This window comes from Blastomyces gilchristii, assembly GCF_000003855.2.
Source record: "Blastomyces gilchristii SLH14081 genomic scaffold supercont1.1, whole genome shotgun sequence".
NCBI lineage: Eukaryota > Fungi > Ascomycota > Eurotiomycetes > Onygenales > Ajellomycetaceae > Blastomyces > Blastomyces gilchristii.
This window is the reverse complement of record NW_003101682.1, coordinates 1,992,552-2,017,354: the sequence shown is the minus strand read 5'-3', so window position 1 is coordinate 2,017,354 and position 24,803 is coordinate 1,992,552. Positions and strand designations below refer to the sequence as shown.

The window sequence follows — 24,803 nt, the reverse complement described above, 5'->3', positions numbered from 1 at the left end:
TTTGTACAGAGTATGTAAGTTAATGTACATGTACATGTACATTGAGTAGTAGGACTCATGCCTCATAGAAATTCTGCAGCATTTCTCCCGTCATTATTTCTACATACTTGCCATGCTATAGTGGTGTGCTATGATGGTTCTACACATGATATACCGATGCGTTGTGCATAGTAGGACTGTAGTAGTAGTAAGTGCAGTCAGTAGTTAGGCTACGCTGTACACAACAAATAAAAAAATGACTTTGACATGTCATCCATCTCATCTTTTTTGTTTTTTTGTTTTTTGGACCTCACGGCGGACCCCTTCGGCCTTCGGGTATCTCTGGGAACTATGTTATGTATGTACAGTACAAATCATAATCATAATCATAGGTAATAATAATAATAAAATGCCTCTCTGAATCCCCCCCCCCCTCCCCTCCTCTCTCTCCTCATGACGACGATGTCTCTAGGACATAAATGGTTAAAAAACCACCGTCGTGAGACCTGAAGAGCCAGCAGCATGGGGCTGGATCCGGCAACTTCGTCACTTTGTAGTTATCAGCTATCATCATCGTGTCTAGTCTATAGCAAGGGAATCATTCTTAATAATAATAACTGGGGCGCCATTGTCCCCGCTTTTTTTTTTTTTTTTTTTTTTGCCTTTTTACATACCCTTCTTCCCGATGCCGAAAAGTCTCCACTGTGGATTTCTTTTTTCTTTTCTGTCCTTTATTAAAGTTTAGGGCTGGCTATGAATAAATAATTATGATGGCATGGCCGATGCGACAGTTGACGGGATCTTCGTCTTTTTTCTTCAAGGGTTGTGATTATGAAAAGTTATGTAGTTTCCCAAGCGGAGAAATCGACAAACCTATAATATAAAATGGTAAGAAACGATTTAAAAATTGTAAATGAACAACTGAACTAAATTATAAAATAAGCTACGTATGAACAACTTTCTACACAACTGAACTGTGAAATTTCATTTCAAAGCCAGCCACGAGCTATCTACGCATCGTACTCCGTATGTATGAATCATATCCGCGTACCCCGTATTCGGGGGGGGTCTAGTGCCTCTCTCTGCCCTAGTAACAGCGTCCTCATCCCCCCCTCTCGATGATCTCTGATCTATCTGTGCTGGCTGACTCCTGAGCGAGAAGAGCTATCCGGCACTTCCGCCCAGCCATCATCATCGTCACAGCAGGGCTAACTAGAGGCTAGTTAGAGACTAATAAGCAAGCAATAATAATCCAGCTAACAACGGACGGGCCAATGGCAGCCGTTACATATGGGGCGGGGAGCGGGATCATCTGACGTTTTTCCCAAGGGCCGGTGGCGCGAGGGTTTTTCAAGGCTTGATTTGAGAAAAATAGAGAGCTTTTTTTTTTTGCTCGGTTGTTCGGTATGAGTGGTTTGTGCTGGTGCTGTGTAGAAACTTAAATGTAGTACTACTGTACATGATCATATTTCATTCTACTTGTATCTGTCTTGATCTGATACTTCATATAACTATAGTTAAATAGTAGAAATATGAAAATAAAAATTGGTTTTATTAAAAATTATTGATTTCTCTATTACTTCTGATAATGCAGAAATATTAATTAGATAGAGTTGGGTTTGCTATGCAGCTTATTTGAATTTAGCTTGTTAATGAGAAGTCAATCAAATGCAAATTGATCAAGGGATAAGAGCAGCAATCTTTTCTGTGAATAGAGTACTGTTGTTCAACATCATACACAGACCTGAGCTAATATTTAAGCTATTCTGAGGAGCTTTTATCACCACCCCACCTGCAACCACTGCCATGTCATGAAACAGCCTAAGATTTCACATTTAATCAGCAGTAACTTCATTCATTTGCTTGAGCTGACTTGGACAGGAGCTGAAAGCAATATTTCATTATCGGAGAATATTTATATCTCTGTTACTATGAAGTGAAGATGATTTAAGTTTCTTGCTATCTCTATCTCTATCTATAGACTATACAAGATACTTGTGAATGTTGAACTAGATTTTGTCTGTCTGTTTGTCTGTTGCCTCGGCCCGCGATGGAAAAAAAAAAAACCTACCCCTTCGGTGATCAGCGGGAACGCCGCGTGCATTCTTCATGGGTGGTCAATTTGGTCAATGACCTGGTGACTCTGCAGAAAAAGAACAGAAACCACCATCAGATCCCCCTGTGACAAATGCTTCAGCAGGAAACTACCTCGGAGGACATGTATCCAACAAACAAACCCCTTCCCCTCACCACAACTCACTACTGGCCATGAGATGAAACATCCAAACGTGGTGGGAGCCTGAAGGCACTGTAATAACATAACACCCCATCAATCAGCTTTCACTCTCAGGCTCTTGGATGACTTCATGTAGCAGCGGAGACATGTCTTTCGCCCTCCTTATTATTAATAACATGACTGTTTCGAAAACGGTGCCGCCGCCATTCATCCGTATCGTCACTCTCAATTTTGACGTGCAGGAGATTTCCCATGGCCGTGCTGGGATAGGCAGGGTGGTGTGGATCGTAGATCTGCCACCGTGGAAAATCCGTTTTTATCGGGTGTCAGTGCGATGGACGTGGTTCGAGGTGGTTCAAGACGATAGGGCCAAGCGACGACAGCTCCTACGACGGTGGACAGCGGAAGGGTTTGCGATAGATACCTGCGACATTTTATCTTTTGCAAAACTTGTAACATGTACATGTGGAAGTCACCCTAGCATGCATGCACAGGAAGACCAGAGCGCGCCTTGTCTTTGATCTGGAGAGAATTGATGCCAGGTCTGCTGCTGGATATTCTGTTTGAAGTTCTGGTCCTGGCACGGAATTCTCAGCATGGCCTCTTGGTTTCTAATTGTGCCGCATTGTAATGCTTGAGGGAGAGGATTGATGTGCGCAGTATTGCGTATATAGTATGAAGATATCGATGAACGGGTTGGGCAGACACAGGATAATATTCATGGAGTGCGCTGGGCCGAAACAAATGCTTATCTCTCTTTTAACTTATTTAGCTCCAAGTGTACATTTATTCCCAGAAGCATGGTATGGCAGAGGTTGCCAGTTTATTATTATTATTAAATAATAATAATTATTCTTCGAGTCGAAGTAATAATAAAAATTAATACGCGGCATAATTGGCACCCCAGTCAGTACGTGAAACGTTATGCGCATTATTATTCCTTATTATTATTATTACCAGTTAACTACCGGATACGTTCTAGGTCCCTATAATTATCATTATCATTATTATTATTATTATTATTGGCAGGGTTGTATGTCATACTGAGGTTTCAAGAGACTGGCAGAGTAATCTGTAATATATTTCCAACTGCCTGAGGAAACTTACATGTAATGTAGCTATTATTTTTTCTTGCAATTGGGAATTATTGGTTCAAGACAAAAGCTGGAAATGAGAAGACCTGTTGAAAATCGGAATTACCGGCGTTTTAAGGAATAATAATTAAATCTATCTGGCTGGCGGTTCGGACCATTCTGTCGGATTGGGTGTCACGGATGAATATGTTGGAGACATATGAATCTTATGTGTATCAAGATCTGCTTGTTATATTATCTGTACACTATCTAATATATCTATTTCATACAAAAGATAGAGCTATTTATAGTAAAATATATGTGCGAGCCAAGAGAGCTAGTATAAGTGAGTATTAAATGAGCATTGTAGTAAGCTGATGATGATGATGAGAAATATTGTAGTAATACAATGTTGATGATGTTCAGTAGTATATAATCTCTTTTTCCTGATACACCCTCTTCAGTGAATGTAACATATAAATGAAAGTGTAAATGAAGCTGCAATAAAAAGAGTGTAGATGAATCTGTAGAGATTATATCAAGATAGATTATTTATATCATCATTCTGCTTATATCTTGATGATATCTGATATATCAACTAGGCCTAGTATCTTGACAAATTCTGTATATTTCTGGCATGGCAGAGTCTTAGTGAGGCCATTCACTAGCATCTGAGCTGTAGGCACTCAATCAACTGTAATATCACTGAATTGAACATGTTCTCAGAGCCAGCTTTCATATATATCAACATGACAGAGCTTTGTGATTATAGAGAGATCTTTCTTCATAAGAATATTAACAGTTTGATAGTTATCACATTGAATATAAATCTTGTGATCAGATTTAAATTGAATATGTTAAAAGAATCTATCTCATCAGATAGACTTCTTATCAGCTTATGAGATAGTAATAAGCTCAGCTTCTGTGATAGATATAGTTATAATTATCTATCTATTTAATTTTCAATCAACAGTCTCACTGAATAGTTTGAAGATATATTCTTATATAGAGTGATAATCTGAATTATCTGTAAAAGAGACATCACTGATAGCTTCAATAATATCAGGTTTGAGATTAAGTTGTAGAGATCTGTCAATGTTATTATTATATTAAATAGCAAGATTCTTCATATTATGTAAATAAGATATTATTCTATTCATCTCTGATGAGTGATATTCTAATGAATTTATCATGAATATAGCTAGTTTATTCACTGTATATATAATATCAGAGTAAGTCATCACTGCTGAGTAAATATAGAAGTCAATATATTATTAATAATGATGAATTTTTGCAGATATAACTGACTTATTAAAAGGCTCTAACAGAGTATTAGTTAGTGAGATATATACCTTGCAGATATGTGTAAGATAATATATATCAACTATCTTATTAATATAGACATTCTGATATAGTCAGAGCTTCAAGTTGAGATAATTGTATATTATTCACATGTTAAGAAATCATTTCAAATCTCTTATCTATCAGATCTTATAGATGTTTTTAAGATCTTTGATTAGTTAATCTCTTTCTTTTAAATCTTCTCATTATAATAGAATGATGATATTATTCATATAGAAGAAGATAATTAATTAATTATTAGAGAAGAGACATCAATTCTCTAATATAGAGATAAAGCCTAGTGTTCTCAATATTGAAGATAGTTCATTTAATCAGAGAAGAAGTAATCTGTATAATTCATATAGTACTTATAGAAGTTTTAATACATAATTTATATACTTTAAATTTTACATCTTCTTCAACTTTCATTATTTATCAGATAGTTTCATATATACTAGCTCATCAATATTACTATTAATAAAGATATTAATTTCATCTAACTATTCTATATCTAGATTAAATACTGCTGTTAAAGCTAATAAGATTCAGAGATCTCTGATAGCTAGTATATAAGCTTTTATAGTAAGATCTGTAATTGATTGAAGATCTCTGTATATACAGATATAAGCTTTGTATTTTAAAAGAAAATCTTCATTATCAAATTTATAGATAAATACTTATTATAGAGAAATAATTGAGATATCTCTCTATAATCTGCTAGTAATTTCATATATATTCTGTAAAGATATATTATCTTATTCTTACTTAACAGCATTCTCAAATTCTTTATAATATAAGTGTTTTTTAATATCTGTTCAGTGATTCAGTGAATCTGATAGTTGAGATCTATGAATTCTCAAAGTTGATATAAATGCTGTTGATGTAGCTGTATTATTAATAACTATGAAAACAGTATTAGAAAATAAATTTTGAGACTTGTTAAAGTCTGTGTGAGAATTTGAATGAGAGAATATATTATTAATCATTTAATAAGAATTGTCTTTGACATTTTCAACTGTCATAAGATGAACAGCTCTGTGTTTTCATATTCTGTAATCTTCAATGATATTAGCTTCATTAAAATCAGCACTGATATTATAAGCTCTAGATATAATGTTCTGTGTTTAATTATCTATCACAGCTGAATAAGTATTAATATCAACATCAGAATCTGTTGACTCTGATATTAAACCTAGTGTAGAAAGAATTAAAACATTAGAAAGAATTGAAATATTATAATATTTATACTTATTATTCTTCTCCTCTATTTTTTCAGAGCTTTGAGTATTTTCTTCAGAGTGAAAAACATTAATATCTGCATCTATAATCTCTTTCAATTGATTGATAGAAGTCATTGATGATTCTTGAACTTTTATATATAGAAGCTTCATCTCTTTAGATACTCAATCTCTTAGTTGTCTTTTAATATAGAGGTCTTCAGAGTTGAATTTTCTATTCTCATTAAATATTACATCTCTTACTCTTATCATCTGTTCTAAGTGTGAAATTCAAATTCAATAGATGTTTGTAGAATCATATTCAACTAGATATTCAATATATGCACAGAAATCTAGCTTCTGTAAGTGATTTCTATTAAGAACTTCATTCAGTATCTTTGTATAGATGTGATATCTGTAGATTCAAAGATAAGTATAGAAGTGAGATTTGATTTGTAGAAATTCTTTCAATACTTATAGAGATAACTTTCAATCTAGAATTCTAGTAGAGATTCAATTCACTAGATAGATAACAGTAAGTGCAATCTCAGAGAAAAGTGATTATGATAGAAGAGATTCTATCTGTAGAGTTTTTATCTTTATTATTAATATTGCTTCTACTTGCTCTGCTGTATCATTTTACTTATAAATATACTCTAAAGACTACTTCATCTCTAGATCTTCATTATTCACTTAATTTATGAAATTATCTGCTTTCTTGATTACAGTATTATTATTAATATAAATAATCTTTATAGTACAGTTAAATTGATGTTTAATTCAATTAATAGCTTATCTAAGAGCTTTTCAGATTTCTGATTTTCAGATAGCTGTTATAGCTATATGAAAATGTAGATAATCACATATGAAATGTATGAGATAACACTCACTATTATAGCACTGTGTAGAGTCATGTGTGATATTCATGTATAGACATTCAAATGGTATTTGAGATCTAATATAAAGATGTCTAGATATTTGATTTTTTGTATTAGATAGATAACAGAGTTTACAAAGCTCAGTGATAAGCTCAGCTGCAGTATCTTCTAGATTAGTGATTTGAACATCATTTACATCATTTACAAGCTTTTGAATGATGATTTTTAATGAATGTTTTAATCTCTTATACTATGTTAACTGAGTAGTTATAGATAGACTGATCATGTGACCGTGTCTGAGACCAGAATCAAACTTTACAGTTATCACATTGTCTAAAAGTATTACTTCTGATCATGGTTTGTATTCATCACATTGATCTCAAATCACATTATTTCAGATATTAAAGGTCTCAGATTCACTTTTCAAATAAAAATCTAGTCTCAGATAAAGAATATATTTGAATTCTTAGTCACATTTTCATTCTGATTTCATTATTGAGAATGGTATTAAATAAGATTATAAAATCATTTCTTACTTACATAATATCATAACATAGTACTCATTTGTTGAAAATTCAACAGAGAGTGTTATTAAATATCATTACTTTTCTGAACACAGATCATAATTCATATAATTTTAATTATGAAAAAAACATAAAATATAAAAAAAAATAAAAAACAAAAAACAAAACAAACACAAGAAAAAATCACAATAAAAAAAAAAAAAAAAGAAAAGAAAAAGAAAAAAATAAAAAATAAAAACAAAAAAAAATCAAGATCACAGAGCTGCAGCATTCTCAAAATACTTACTTCTCAGAGTCTTTACAATGTTTATTATCAATTATATATTTCTCATAGTGAGAGTAACACAGCTGTGATGAATTATTATCTTAATATCACTTAATAAATAATCAGTATATATCTGTATAAATGTGAATGATTAGAAAATATACACTTAAAAAGTATGATCAGAGTGAACTCTGCTGTTACTTGAATGACATCAAGAACAGAATACTGAAATCAATGATTTCTCTCATCAATTTCACAGACAAGGCATATGAAGATGATCTTGAGAAATATAAGATTCTCTGACTTCTGATAAAAACAGATCTCATGAAGAGACTCTATTTTCATGATATCAGAGACTGAGTGTTATTAAAAAGCATTACTTTCATGCAATGTATATACACTTACTGTGATAATTCATTCTCTGTATACATGACTGAGAGTTGTAGCTTTTTCACACTGCACAGCTCTTTCTGAGATACTGCTGTCAGTTTGCAACTCACACAGTCTCTCAGTCCAGCATGTGCTGTATATATACAGCTCTGCATGCTGAGACTGTGTTGATTATTATGATCTGATATAATACTCACTTTTCACAAGTCATGTTTTGTTTGAGAGAAGGGAGAGAAAGACACAACTATTGTTTTATTGAAGAGAGAATGAATAATTAGTATTATTGAATTAATTTAATTTATCTGCATTTAAAATTTGATTAGTCTATACTCTTCAATTTAAGAGTTTCTATGAGTGTTTTAATAGTTTTCATATCAGCTTGAACTTAGTGATGGGTTGAAGAAGAAGAGAAAAGAGAGAAGAAAGAAATGAGAATAACTTATCTTTATAATATGAAAATAGAGAATTGCTGCAATTATTCTTTCTAGCAACAAAGATCTGTTTTCTGCATGTATTTCTTATATAATAAATACATACAAAGAATATCAATAGTGCATGTATTAAATAAAGATAATGTTGCTATGCAATACTGTAGCTGTTTCTGTACATCTCTGAAAGCTGTTAATAGTTTCTTTATCTATTTATATTTGATAAGTTAATAATATATTTCAATGCACTCTCTCTTTTATCATTATTATTATTATCATTATCATTATCACTATCATTATCATCATCATCATTATCACTATCATCATTATTATCATATCATTGCCTGTCTTCACCTCTCTTTCAACACTTATTAAAATCAATTATGTTATTCTTCTTTAAATATTCTGCAGTCCTGCGGATCATCAAGACACATGAGCATTATCACAGATTGAAGAGAGAGAAGAAGAAGGCATTCAAGCATGAAGAGATAGATTGTAAGATACATTATAATGCCTTGAAGAGGCTCTGTAAGAGAGTAGAATAATAACAATTTTAAGTAATACTTCTAATAGATTTAGACTAAACTAAGTATAGAAATAATGTGAATGACATCACTTATAAGAGATTGAAAAAGAAGATAGTGAAGAGTCTCATACAGTAGTGATGAGATCAGGAGAAGTTCTGAGAATGATTTAAGATCAAGATAAAGAGAGAGAGAGAGAAGAAGAGTGTTACTGTAAATAAGTAATAGCAGAAGAAGATTGAGAAGGTATTAAAGTAGAAGATAAAGAAGTCAAAACTGATAAGTTTTTTATTAAGAGATAATGATTTTTGATAACACTTCTGTTCTCTAATTAATTAGCAGAAGCTAATAGAGAAGAGAATTGAGACCTTGTTCAGATCTTAAATGCACTTCATGATTCAGAACATTGAGAAGATAGTTCTACTCTCTGAGCATGTCAATCTGCTTACTGCTGAGATGAAACCTGAGGCAGCAGACCAGGAAATGCGGGATTTTGAGGCACAGATTGACCTGGCTGAGAGAGAGCAGTAGAAACTCTCTTCTGAGAAGGCAGCAGAGAGAGATTTTAAGATGATTATTATCTCAGATAAGGAGAAGAAGAAGGAGAATAAGAATGAGAAGTGAATTATGAAGAATAATAAGAAGAATGAGAAAGAGAAGAAAGATAATAAGTAGAAAAAGTTTTTTTCTTTTTATATTAATTAGTTATAAGTTTGTAACTATTAGTTAATAATTGAAATTAATTTTGAGTTTTCAAAAATTATTGTACAAGTTGTAATCAATTATCAATGTCAGGAATAATATATATATATATATTCAACTATCATGTCATTATAATGTATAAGTATCAACATTTTTTCAATATTGATATTTATAATATTAATATATTTTTAATGATATTATCTAATAATACAATTTAATAACACTCTCTTTCATAATATTAATATATTTCAAGAAATATGATAGAGATTAATCAAGATTATTTGTTTACTTTTATACATTGATGATATTCAATCTAAGTTAGTACTAAAATTATAACTAAGCTAAGAAAGAAGATTATTTTCTCTTATATTAATTCTTCTTACACACATCAGTGATCAGTTATTGAAAATAAATTATCATCTTTCTTAAATTATTATCATGTCTTCTGAATTCACTTCTTTTACTTCTTTTACTTCTATTAAAGATTCACAAACTCTTCAAGAAATTACTGTGAATTACAAAGTCTATGTTATTTATAATTTAACACAGAATACTCTCTTTCAATCATAGTAAATAATCACTTCATTCTTCATATCTGATTTCAGGTCATGAAATTTATGAAAAACTCAATACAAACACTGAGATGAACTATGAAATAATTATTAACAGATTGCATTGCAGATTACTGAAGAGTTATCTCTCTGCTATAATCACTGTAACTTTATTCAGAAACATTTATCATGAACTAGTCATAACTCTGAAGAAATTTTCTGACATCTGAAGTCATCAGAATGCAGACAATAAAAGAAAAATAATCAGAAAATTACTACTGAGCTGATAAGTTACTCTATCAGATAATAATTTTTAATAACACTGTAACATGACGGAACTGAAGCGGTGGCTAGTCAGCAGCATCATGTAAAGATAGTTGTTTAAGAAGCTGTATAAGTAAGCTTAACTATCTTGCTTAAATAGCAAGCTCATAGGCTACAGAGTTATTGTGAGAATATCATAGATATAATACTTAGTATACTAAGAAGATTGTATAAGATATACAGTAACTCTTATATATATTTCTTTCATAGTAAAAGAAATGAATCACTGACTTCTTTCATAAGAAGTCAGCATTTAGCTATTCTATATAGACAATGAGTGAATATCTTCTCTCATTTCATAAGTGAGAATAGCTGAAGTGATACCTCAGCAGTATCTCACTATCAAGAAAAAGTAATCTGCTGATCTTGTATAGAAGCAGAGTTCTTATATTTATCAATTGAATCTTTCTATAATATATCTGAATAATGTTATAGAGCAGTTGAAAACTAGTTCAAATAGAATGAAATTATTCACATGAAAGTGATGAGCTGTGTGAAACTGCAATAAGGCCTTGACACAGCTGAAAGTATGATAATACTCTTCTCTTTAAGAGCATAGTCTCTATGCTCTCAAGATTATCAGATTAGGAATTATCTTTGTTATATAGCAATAATTATCAATCAATTGACAGTGCATGTGCTGTGTGTGATATAAAGAAATAGATGAGTTTTTCTACTGACTGTGTAGATCTTTCTTTTCTCATCTTTATTCAAATTAAATATGTGATAAGTGAGTTCCTTATATATTAATTTAAAATATGAAAAATGTAGTTAACAAGTGACTTGCAGATCTCTTAATATATTTCATTCTATGTATAGAATTCTCTGCAAAAGTGATGTATTTTTAGAGACAAAGCTAACAGTAGTGACAGGATTTTTCAAAAAGATTCTCTCTCTCTGTGAAACATTTTTCTTCCTCTCTCTCAATCATAATAGTGAGTGCATGAGAGTATCATTCTTGAAGAACAATCAAGAACTTATTCTGATATTTTCTAGTGAGTAAATGTCTTCATGATGTGGTGACGGCCTTCATGACTGTCAAGAAAGCCAGATTGAAGGCAGAGACAGTGGCATCAATGAGTCACAGAAGCATCACTCTCATTGTCATATCTTCTTCTTCTTCTGCTTCTTTTACAGCTGCAGCAGTAGTCACTGTGCCTTGCAGTGAGGTGTTATCCCTTCTGCTGATTAGTTCATTCATATCTGATCTGTTTCTCACCCCTCTCACTGTTATTGCAACGCTGCTCCCTCCCTCAGCCAATATAGTGATATATGACCCCATGTGGTCATTCAGAGAGGAACTCAGAAAGAGCTTGATTCTGAAGACAGTGACTCTGAGAAGCTCAATCTGTAGTTCCTCTTCTGCAGCATGTCTGAGCCCTGCTCAGAATACTGCTGAGTTGAGTCTGCAGAGTCTCATGATTCCTTCATCTTCTCTCTATGAGAAGGCTTCAGTGCAGCCTCTGATCAGTATCACTACTTGTCTATACTGTACTAAGTAGCTGAAGAAGGGGAGAATTTTATACATTCATCTCTTCTCTTACTTTCATTATTTTCATTGTATCTGTAACAACAACTTCTGTCTCTCTGTAAGTATTATCTCATAGAAAGATGTCATGTCAGTTCTGATAAGAAGTCTAGATGCTCAAGCAGTATAGAGTGAGAGTCTTGAAGCTTCAAGTATTGACAGATTCTATCAAGACTGAGAAGGTTCTTCTTGCTCATCTGTAAAAGAAGATGAAAGCATGAATCTCTGAGATGAAAAAACATCTCAGAATGACTGATCTCAAGAAGAAGTCAGCTGATACTGCTATTAAAAGCACTGTGAAGATCAATCACTGATTGAAGAGAATCTTACTTCAGTTAAAACAGATAACTGAGATACTTTATAAGTTAATAAGTTAATACTTTCAGTATCTCTCATGCTCTTCTGTAGCATGCTTCTCTGCAGTATCACAGTGCTAACTTCTCAGCAGACAAAGATACTGATGCTGAAGACTTCAACAGTGAAGAATGAGTTTAATAAGAATATAATTATTAATAAGTAGACTCTAATCTCTCTTTTTACTTTTTCAGTGAGCTGTGACCTCATTAGAATAGCAGCAGCCTGCAGATTGATAATATTAATCTTTTTATTAATTTCAAATATTTCTTTCTTTTCTTATTAACTGCTTCAGGAATTTTATACTTGTGTAGTCTCATTAAACTTCTAAAAACCCTTTGAGAGAAAATAGAAGAAGAGTGCTATAGAGTCTACAAGACACTGACTCATTACTGTGAGATTATCTCTAAAAAACTCTTTGAAAAAAATGAGAAGTCTCAAGTAGTGTTTCTTATTCAATGTCTCTGATATGTAATGAGACAGTCTTTACTAGCTGTCTTATAGATTATAATCTCTTTCTCAGCATTTTTCAAATACTCAAGCAGTTCTCATGAATTCTCTGATAATGAATAATTTTTCTATTTAATAAGATATTAAAGCTTACTGTAATATGTTTACTTGTTCAATATTTTCTGTATAAGATATTCAGTATCACTCTTAATCTCAATGTTATCTGACTGAGATAGCTCTGCTCTGAGATGTTGCTTATAGAGCTTTAAATAGAAAATGTGAAAAACAGAATGAATTGATTTCAATTCTGTGAGTAATTTCAACTTATATATCTGCTTACTTACTACTCTTGTTACCAGGAAAGATTCTAGTCACCACTCACTGAGCTTCTTATATAATCTCATTATCTTGATATTCTTTGCTAAAAGTAGTACTTGATTCTCTATCAAGAACTTCATTGAAAGATGTTTTCAATTATAGTATTCTATCTGCTACTTCTGAACATAATGAATGCTTTTCACTATCTTCTCATGAATTTTATTCAAAAGTTTCAATCTTGCTTTTACTTCTAGTACTGAGAAATACTTCATTCTCTGTATCTGTCTGACATTCTGACTATCTATTCCTCTCTTTGAAATGTTGTCTGCAATGTCACTGAGTAATGAAGAATTATATTTATAATAAGTATGAAAAGAAGATATCTTTAAGATTGTATTCTTTACATTATTATATACAAATTCAGTGATCAGAAGATGTTTGAGTCAATTATTCTGATAATATGAATAGAACACTTGAAGATGCTGTTCTAGTGTCTGATTCTGATGTTCAGTCTGATCATCAGTCTGCAGATGAAATACAGTACTGAGAAGATGTCTTATTATAAGATAATAGTAAAAAGCCAATCAGTATTTACTGATGAAGAGGGATTCTTGATCTGTTATCAACAATTTCAGAGCACTGTGATCATGAATGATGATATCTAAAAACAGGTCAGTCAATTCAGAGACTTTAATCTTTTTATAAGTAGAGATATATCTGATCATCTTTGTGAAGTGATCAACAATGATCAAAATTGAGTCATATTCTTTGACTCTTATTGACTTCAGCAGGTCAACTATGAAATTCATTGATAGATTCTATCATAAGCTCTTTGAAATAGACAGTGATATCAACTTACTGTATTACTTATACTGCAGAATCTTTATTCTTTAACAGATATTATAAGTTTTAATATACTCTTTAACATCTGTCTGAAGCTTATCTTAAGTGTATTTATATTTTAGAAGCTTCTTAATCTTCTCTAACCTGAAGTGCCCTGTATAAGAATCATCATGATAAATTCTTAATAACTTCTAGCACACTGCTCTGTTATGAGGGATGAAGACTGAATTATTCAGTAGTAGAAGTTCACATTCTTCTAGTTATCAGTGACTTGATTTCTTAGCAGCATCACTTCACTCAGAGCCTGTCTCTTTCAAGTTCAAACTGAACTCTTTCTTCTTCAACTTCTGAATTTGAGCTGCAGTAGAGATGTCCCTCTTCTGTAACTTATCAATGAATTTTAAAAGTAGTTAGGTTGAAAGGTTGTAGACTGTTTCATTCTTTATCAATTCAATAATTGCAAGATGTGACATGAGAAGCTCATGATCTTCAGTGTCAGTCTCTCACAGAGACCTGAGTTCTCTTTCATCTTCTATACTGAGTCATGCAGCTGCCTCTTCAGCACTGTTTCTGAGCTTTAGAGAATCTCAACCCTCTGCAGCCAGCTTCTTCTACAGTGATAACAGAGGTTCTTTTATAGAATTCTTCTCTGCATCAACAATATTATAATCAGATTATCTAGATAGTGTGTTAATAAGATTAAGCTGATCTGAACAGTATCAGATATAGAAATCATACTCTGAAAGCAGCTCTGCTCATCTGACTTAATGTTCTGTCAAGCTCTTTGTTGTCAAGAAGTAACACAGATTTATATAATCAGTGAGAACTTACACTGAGTACTTACTATTCTGAAGATAATGTCATCAGATCTTAAAGAATTTGACAATTACTAACATCTTCTGATCATGAGTATCATATCTTCTCTGTGTAAGTAATAACTTCTTAGAGAAGAAGGTCACTGATCTCTATTCACAGTATCTTATAGACTTTATGAAAAAGCCTTCTCTTACAGACAATTCATTGCCTGTTTCTTCAGAAATGATTATTCTCTGATCCTTTCAATATTGAAAGGTCTTCAATGTCAACTGTGAAAAGATTTTACAGATCTCATTTCTGAATGTATCAGTCTCACACTGACTGAGTAAGTCAGGGTTAAAATGATTCAGTATTATAACATCTGTGAAAGCTTGTTTCAATTCTGCAAACACCTGCATGATATCTTGAATGAGAATAAACAGTTCTGTTTTTCTGTCTTTCATACTTTTCTTCAACAGATCTGTAAGAGAGACAGTAATCTGTGAATATGTATAGATGAATTATCTGTAGAAATTTACAAATTCTAGAAACATCTGCATCTTGCAGTACATTCACAGTGCTGGCCAGTTCTTAATAACAGAGACTCAGCTCCTGTTCATTGAAATGCCATTCATCTTAACAATATAATCTAAGAAATCAATCTTCTGCATGTAGAATGAGCATTTTTCAGTGTTTACATAGAGTTAATACTGTCTCAAGTGACTCAATACTTCTCAAACATGAGTATCATGTTCTTTCTCTGATTTTAAGAAGATTAAAATGTTGTCCAGATATACTATGCAGGAGATATTAACAAGGCCTCATAGTATCTCATTTATATAAATCTAGAAGATGGCTGAAGTGTTACAAAGATTAAAAGATAAAACAAGATATTCAAAATTGCTGTACTTAGTATAAAAAGCTGTTTTTCAAATATTGTCTTCATTAACTCTGATTCTATGATAGATATTCTGTATATCAATCTTTAAGAACATCTTTGCTTCAGATAATTGATTAATCATTTTGTTAATTAACAGTAATAAATAGTGATTCTTAACTGTCATCTTATTGAGGTCTCTGTAGTCTATACATAGATGTAGTCTATCATTCTTCTTGAGTATAAAGAGTATAGATGTCTCTGTCAGACTCTTTAATAAATATATTCAGTTCTTTGATTGCACTTCTTCAAGATATTTATGCAGAACATTTAACTTCTTTACAGACAAGTTGTAAAGAGGCCTGTATAACACTGTTATATCATCTTCAAGATAAATCTTATATCATATCTTGATATCAGGAAACTTCACTGCTTCTCTTTTCAAAAAGACATTCTTAAAATCTGTAAAGAGATGTTGTGTACATTCATCTTCAATAACAGATACTGCTGCTAATCTTGCAGTGAGAATGATGATTTCTTCATCTATTTTCAAGTCTCAATCACCTGCTACACAGTATATTGACTCAATCTTTTTCTCAAGATTCTTCTGATGAAACTCTTCAGATTTCTCTATTACTGTCTCTTCATTAATGAGATAATATTATCATATCTGAGTAACTCAGTCAATGAGAGAATTGTTTTCTCTCAATTATAAGAGATCTAAAATAATGTTCTTATCTATGATATTGACTGTATGAAGAAGCAGACTGCTTTTCTTGAAGATTTCTTCTGAGTCTGTGATCACACACTTTACTTAAATTATGTTAAAATGATAGCATTTTATTTTATCTGTAAATTTCACATGATCTGACAGATCTATCTTCTTTCAACTCTTCATCAAAGAAAAGAAATAGAATATGAAGTTAATATTCACTCTGAAGTTGAGTAGATATCTCACTGATATCTTCTCATTCAGAGTATACATTGTGATTGTAACATGAACTTGAAGATATGAGAATTGTTAATTCTTTTCTTTCTCTTCTTTATCTTCTGTGAATATGTTTGTCAGAAGAGGAGTTGACTTTGAGAAGATATCTTCTCAGTTTCTTCTCTTCTTCAGCTTCTTATAATCACTGACATAGTGATCATCAGCTCTGCAGTTGAAACAGAGATCTTTGTCAAATCTTTTTTAACATTTCTTTACAGTGAGTGAAGAATCAGAATACTTGAAATTCTTCTTTACTTTCTCTGCACTGAAGCTGTCATGATGCTGTTTAGATTCTGTTATTGATTACTTAGAAGAGGTCTTGTTAGCCTTTTTCTCAGAGAATTGATTATTCAAATAGATCTGAAAAGCCAGGTTGACAAGCTCAGTGTGATTAGTTAATGAACTCTGATATTATAATATTATTATTCATATCTTGTGAGTCAGCTTTATAAGATAAAGCTGTGTTTTTAATTAATTCAAATCATCAGTTAATTTCTCTTAATATTCTTCAAATCTTATATTGAAATTGAAAGGATTTTCATCATCTTATTAATATAATGAGTTGAATCACTGCACTGCTGTGAAGCTGCAGTTGCAGTGATCTTTAATTTGATTCAGTAGAAAGTTCTTAAATTCTTCTCAAGTTATAGCAGTATTGATACACTCAAGCTCTCTCTTCTTGATGACTCAAGTAGTCACAGAGATGTCTTCAAGAAGGTTGACAGTGTATATTACTCATACCTTGTGAGTATTATACTGGCTTGAATTAAGGCAGAATTTCTGTTCAAGAGTACAGATAAAGCTGTGGAATTCAGACAAGATGTTTTTCTTATATTTCAGTGAATCTCTGATCTTAATCTCTCTATCTCTATAATAGATATAGGTGTGTAGAGGCCGCGGCAGTGACAGGGCAGTTGAAGAGCTCATGTCAAAATGCACAGTGAGTTCAGAAATCTTGGATTTCTGTCAGAGTAGAGATGTACACACTCTAGAAAATAATGTAGTGTTTCTCTCAGAGAGTGAGGTCAGATCAGTCCCAGTACAGGTGTATGAGGTCATATCAGTCTGTTAGAGCTTGACTGATTCAAACATGTAATCAGATTCAGTGATTTGAATTATAATATAATGAAACTGAAGCAGTGACTAGTCAGCAGTATCATGTAGAAATAGTTGTTTAAGAAGCTGTATAAGTGAGCTTGACTATCTTGCTTAAATAGTGAGCTCATAGGCTACAGGGTTATTGTGAGAATATCACAGATATAGTACTTAGTATACTAAGAAGATTGTATGAGATACATAGTAACTCTTGTGTATATTTCTTTCATAGTAAAAGAAATGAATCACTGACTTCTTTCATAAGAAGCCAGTATCTAGCTATTCTATATAGACAATAAGTGAATATCTTCTCTCATTTCATAAGTGAGAATAGCTGGAGTGATACCTCAGCAGTGTCTCACTGTCAAGGAAAAGTAATCTGCTGACCTTGTATAGAAGTGAGGTTCTTATATTCATCAATCAGATCTTTCTATGATATATCCGAATGATGTCATAGAGCAGTTGAAAACCAGTTCAGACAGAATGAAATCATCTGCATGAAAGCGATGGGCCGTGTGGAACCGCAACGGGGCCTTGGCGCGGCCGGGAGCGTGACAAACACTAACTTTCTAATTTAAAGAAAATCATGTGAAAACAATTATATATCAGTACTCTGATTTCACAACTCTTATCTGATAACTTTCATGAATAATTACTTTATATATGTATATCTCTGAATCTTTCTCTTCAATTAATTGAAAACTCTGAATTATGAACACTTCTTCAAATGCTTAATTTAAATCTTCATATTTCACATCAATTCTGTCTTCAGTTCAACCTTGAGACACACTATAAAATCAATATATAATATCTAGAATCAGAGTTGAAGAATCATTGAAGAGTGTCTCTCACAGTAAATGCATGAACTAGTACAAACAATCTTGCATTTATAAGAGTTATATGTTATTACATTGATAAGAACTGAACTTATTAAGAGACATTAATTGAATTTGAATCATTGATCAGTAGTCATACTGAAGATTATATAACAGAGATATTAATAACTGTGATTAAAAATAACTATTAAGATATTAGTCTCAGTCTTCTTACAATTATAACTGATAATACTGTGAATAACTACATTATAATGAACAGCTTGAAGTAAAAATTGACTTTGTATTTCTGAAATAATAAATAAGGTTATATTCTCTGCATTGCTCATGTGATTCAACTTGTGATACAAACACTGATAAAGAATCTTAACATTAAAGTGAAGAATAATGAGATAATTGATTCTTGAAATGAGAATGAGATGAAAGTGATTACTCAAGTAACTTTTACATTCACTTTACAAAAGATAATGTTTTTTGATAACACTTTTTAATATTACTTTTTAATAATGCTTTTTAATAACACTACTGTTAATTTTGAATAGATTGACTAATAATTTAAATATCACAGATTTGAAACATTGTTAATGTGATTTATATCTTCTCTAAACAATAACAATAATTTCATGATATTTAATAAATAAACAAATCAGTCACATCACTGAATATGATACAGAATGTTAGAATACAGTGAAGTTCAATATATAAGATAACTGTTCAGACTCTTCAATTGCATCAGATAATTGATTATTGAGTATAACACTCTGATTAGAAAAAGATTCAGATATTGAAACTTTCTGATATGAAGTAAACTCAGTTGAAATATGTGATTGATTTACTGTTTCAGTTTTATAAGATAATAAAGACAGTCTCAATCACTTATACATCAATGCTGCAGTCAGTCTGATGAGTGTATAACAGTTTATTTACTTATCTTGAGAAGCAGTTGAATCACTTAAAAAGAAATTCAGTCTGAAATGATGCTATAGCACAGGCTATTATTACTGTAAGAAATAAACTGGTATATTACTACAGCAAAACTGAACAATCTTTTACAGAGTACTATGCTATAGCAGCTCTACTAGATCTCTCTTATCAAGTTAATATCTACACTTCTCAAGATTAAACAGAGAAGAAATGAGACTTATATATTAAATTAGCCTGAGACTACTACAATGTCAACTATCAGAGATTTGAATAAGCAGATATTCAAGATGTGAAGACAGTGAAATACAATTCTCTAGTAAGTAACAATCTTTGATAATACTTCATATCTCATAGAACTATAATACTAACTTTGAAACAGAACTTATATACATTGATTGCAACTGAAAATCAGGCAAAACTACATACTTGTAAAACTGAATTTGATCACTATCTTCAAGATAATCTGACAAATTTACACATCAAATCAATTCTAGAGTTATGAAAAATTGTTAAGAGTATATATTCAACTATTACACTGATGATATATAATATTCTGACAATTTCATTGACAGAGATGAAAATGAAGTGAAAGTTCAACTCAAGTTAAAATATTTATTACTATCACTGAGAACAATTACAAGAAGAAATAATCAAGAAACTCATGATTGTAAAACATGAAATTATCAGACAGTTTAATATCTCTGATCATAGTATATCAGAGAAGTGTAGTTTTCATGAGAAAGTGAAGAATAAACTTATACAAGAATGTATTTAGTTGTTTCATGAGTGTTATCAATAATCATTACTAAATTCTGATTATATAAGCAATCACTGAATGAATCAAATGAGACTGATTTTGATCTTCAGTCTCAGTCTCATTCTGATTTTGAAAGAATGATCATCTTTCATAGTTTATTCTGAGAAATTACTTTCATTTCACTGTTCTTGAATTAAATCTGGTCATTTTTCATGCCATTTCTCTCAGAAATGGTCCATTTTCAGATTTTTTTGAGGCTTGGTCCTGATGGGACTCACGCTAAGAAATGTATAGAATCAGATCAAATGAGATCAAATGTGAAATTCATGGTCCCGCCGGCCAGTCTAGTTATAGAGATCTTAGGTTTTTGAGAAGATTTAGTGTGTATTAATAGATTGAATGAATTTGAAGAAGTTGAAGAATTTGAAGATATTGTTTTTTCAGATATAGTGATGTTAGATGTGTGTGATGTGATAGCTGCATCAGCTTCAGTAGTGAATTTTTCTGAGATAGTTGAGAAAACAGCTATTTCACTATATTCTGTAACTAGCAACTTCTCAAATACTTTAATATATGCAAAGATTATATTATCTGTGTATTTTTATAATCTGAAGTTCTTTTCATCATAATAGATGCCTTCTATATGAAAATACAGTTTTCATGTGATAATATTTGTATGAAAATTCAGAATATAAGCTGTGTTAATGAGATTGACATTGAACTGCTTTTCTGCTTCATTTATCATAATAGTTCTAACAGTTTCATAATCTTCAACTTTAGTGCTGAAATTGTCTGTATAGACTTCCACATTCTCATTCACAGAGATAAAGAATAGAAAACATATTCAATTATTGCATATATACTGTTCTGCATCAGTATCAAAGATTCAGAAGTTTCAGAGATAGAAGTATGAATTTAAAGAGTTCATTGATATTTTCTGAATCTGTTAATCAATAGATTGATGATTAATAGATTTAGAAACTCATTACTTCAGAATCATTTCTTCTAGAACTGCTTCATTAACATCTATCATATTCATATTCATGAATGAATCTTTAGATATCACACAATCAATGTATCTCTTCAATTCTTGATTTTTAAGAGCTTGATCAATCTGAGTTCTCTTCTTCTCATTTTCCTTTCATTCAGATGACTTTCTTGATAGATTGAGATAGTAGCACTGAGTGTATCAGTGACAGGCTTCACAGATGCAGTTTTCAAATGTTACTGATAATGATTACTGAGATCTTTTATTAAGAGTAGTAAAGTTCATAGATTTATCTTCTTTAAGAATACTCATTTCTCTATATCTTTTCTTGAAGTTCTTAACTAACTCTATCAAAGATATAATATCTTTATTATATCAGATATTCTTTATTCATGCTTGTATATATTCTGCATCAATAGCTAGATTCACATTTAAGAAGTCTTTCTTCAAGTTGAACTGTTCAGCTATATCTATCTCTTTGATATCATCTTCAATAAGTAATCAGTTATTTAATTACTTCTCTATACCTCTGTTTTTCAGTGCTTTGCAGAGATTATGATATCAGATTCTCACATTATCTTGATAGTCTACAGTTATGAAGAAGAGACAATCTCTTAATAATCAGATAATGTCTTTTACATCATTATTCTCACTGTGTATATGTTATAGCTCTGTGATATTCACTGTTCTTTATATAATATCTCATATCTTTGTCATATCTTCATTCAATTTCTCATATTTCATATATTTGATTTTTCACATAGTGATCTTGATATTATATGCTATCTTGACCTCTGCAGTGACTTCTTCTGAACACTCAGGTTTCAGAGATTCTTCTAGTTCAGAGAAAATATCAGATTTATCAAGATTGATGAAGTCTGATATCTTCTTGTTCTTTGTATATTCTAGCATATGCTTGTATCAAAGTTTTCAATCTTCAGAAATACTAAGGTGTACAGTTGCACTAGACATTGTCTTATCTATCATATTGATTATATTGAATGAATTGAGGAATCAGTTCAAGTATTTGAGAATAGATATGATCAGAATTCAGAGTGTATATCAGTTAAGTATATCAGAACATATACAGTGAGAATCCATCTTCTCAGTTCAAATGATAGTTATCAGTTTGAATGAGAATTGAGATTGTGAATCAGGTATGGTATAACAGTCAAGTATTTCAGATTATATACAAATGAGGATCAATCATCTCAGTTCAAATGATTGTTGTCAAATTTGAATGAGGATTGAGATCAGTGATGTATCATGCTTCTCTTCAGATGCTGCTTACCAGGCTCATAACTGTCAGATTGAGTGTCATGGATGAATATGTTGAAGATATATGAATCTTATGTGTATCAAGATCTGCTTGTTATATTATCTGTACACTATCTAATATATCTATTTCATACAAAAGATAGAGCTATTTATAGTAAAATATATGTGCGAGCCAAGAGAGCTAGCATAAGCGAGTATTAGATGAGCATTGTAGTAAGCTGATGATGATGATGAGAAATATTGTAGTAATACAATGTTGGTGGCGTTCAGTAGTGTATAACCTCTTTTTCCTGACACATTCCTTCTAACGGCCGATTGTTCCAGCGCTGTACTGTAGTTACTGTACTGTACTGTACTGCGACACAGGCCCAATCAATCGACATAAATTATTAATATTAATTAATAATGCTGTGTTTCCCCACCAGTTTTTCGGTCGGACTTCGGTGTTCAAAAAGACCGGGAAATGACAAACGCCGTTGCCGTTGTCGACGAGGAATTACAACGGGGAGGGAGAGAAAGAGAGCGCGTACGCAGTCTGGATGATCCTGGTTGATCTTGGCTGTGGAACTAGCGGGCGTGCTTCTTTCAACCACATGTCTTGGAGACGTTTGGCGGATCCGGGTGAGCCGGGGGAGGTAAGGGAAGATGGTGATGGTGATGGAGATGATGGTGATGATGGTGATGATGACGGTGATGAGGGATGAGGGTATGGTATTGATATGAGAGTCAGACAGAGAGATCTTAATGGCAGGGCCTGGGATGGTTGCAAAAAATGCCTCACCAGATCAATGAATTACGTTGTATATAGCTAAATGATGCTTTGTTAGAAACATGCACTCACATCCATTGATTGGCAACTTCAAATGAAATGTTTCCTCTCTAAATCCCTTAAATCAACTGAAGAGATCAGAGACCAATGAATGTCATTTGAAATGACTCTTATATTTTCTTTTTTTCAATATCATACACCATCTTAACCATCATATATGTTATTTTTGCTCGTGTCTGATTTTGCTTATGAGCTCTCAACTCTTTCATCCATATTCTCCTGCGTGTTCAGGATTAAAAAAAAAAAAAAAAAAAATTGTGTAAATAAATAAACAAAGGAAAAAGAAAGGAAAAGAAAGGAATAGAGACGGTTACGCCATTTCTCACGATTCATATACTCCAGGCCTTGTGTTGTTAGGTTTCAAGTGTGAAGTCCAAAGCATATGTTGCATCCGAATTCTGAGGTCTTGGAACAGAAATCCTCGCTCTCCCCAAAAACTGACTTTGGACGCCAAGTGGGTATTGATGCCTCGAACTTTCAATGGGCGCCTCCTTTTTGATCCTGCAGCTTTTGGCGGTAGGGTAATATAGCTTGACACAGACAGGGTGAACCAGTTGTCAATCCTCCCCTCCAGTCCCTCCTCTCCTGGGTCCTAGAGCCGCTTCAACCTCGCTGAGAATATTAGTGTCAGATACTTTTCTGGGCTCCAGTACACGAGGAATCGTAAAATCGCTGGTCGTATCAATCATAGCAAATGCCAGAAGCCTGAAAGGATCCACATATATAAAAATTCCGTCGGGTGATGCGCTACTATTCAGGAGAAATGAAACTCTCGACGTCATGGCGAACAGTCCATCTGGCTGGAGTGCATACGTCTCGAATAGTATTATTAAATGATATTTGGCATTAAGGATGTTTTGTTTTCTTCTTTCTAGTGCGAAGGCTATAACGTTGGGTTGCTCCTTAAACTCCACGGTCCAAGAAACGTCTGAAACTTCAATCCCTTGGGATACGCGGCCGTCAGTGCCATTAACTAGTACGACGCAAATGAATGGAGATGAAAGTGAGAGGTCCCGCGAGACATAGGCTAGAAACTCGTTGTCCATGTCAAAAATGAGATAGTATTGAGGATAAATGACTTTTATTGTTAACTTTTTCAGGCAAGGTCGACCGAGAGAGCTGTCGGCCTGTTCGGATGTCATACGCGATCAGCTCGGGTCTGGAAAACATAGTGATATAATAAACCCGTTCTCTCCCAATGTGTAGCGGCTGCAGCTCGGGCAGCCCATCCAAGGCACGATCATGGTGCCATAATAGTTTCGTTTGTTGAAATGAGAAGATCATATCGCTATTTCCTTTATTAGTATTGATATACCCCCAAGGAGCAGTGTTTTTAAGGCTTCAGGGCCAAGACGTACGGAGTGAACTTGATTCTCCTCGAGCACCATTCCTGGATCCCGACCCGAACAAAAAAGTATCGCTTAGCATTCACATCAATGAAATGTGGCGTGTAAGGGACGTCTCTCCGAGAGGGAGGAAGGACAGGCAGCGGAAATTTCCTGAGTGGTTGAATC

The 24,803-nt window shown here is 32.5% G+C and overlaps 2 protein-coding genes across 2 annotated transcripts; one reads left to right on the top strand and one right to left on the bottom strand.

Moving 5' to 3' along the window:
* The first annotated feature begins 2,013 nt into the window (after positions 1-2,013).
* On the top strand, positions 2,014-3,012 carry BDBG_00298 (uncharacterized protein). Its single transcript, XM_002629006.2, has one exon. It carries the CDS (start codon positions 2,338-2,340, stop codon positions 2,734-2,736), a length of 399 nt encoding a protein of 132 aa, XP_002629052.2. The 5' UTR covers positions 2,014-2,337; the 3' UTR covers positions 2,737-3,012.
* A 20,834-nt stretch (positions 3,013-23,846) lies between these two features.
* Positions 23,847-24,335, bottom strand: BDBG_16080 (uncharacterized protein; the record flags this gene model as incomplete). Its single annotated transcript, XM_031724103.1, has 1 exon — positions 23,847-24,335. One exon carries the CDS (start codon positions 24,333-24,335, stop codon positions 23,847-23,849), a length of 489 nt encoding a protein of 162 aa, XP_031575725.1.
* Between the last annotated feature and the right edge of the window lie 468 nt (positions 24,336-24,803).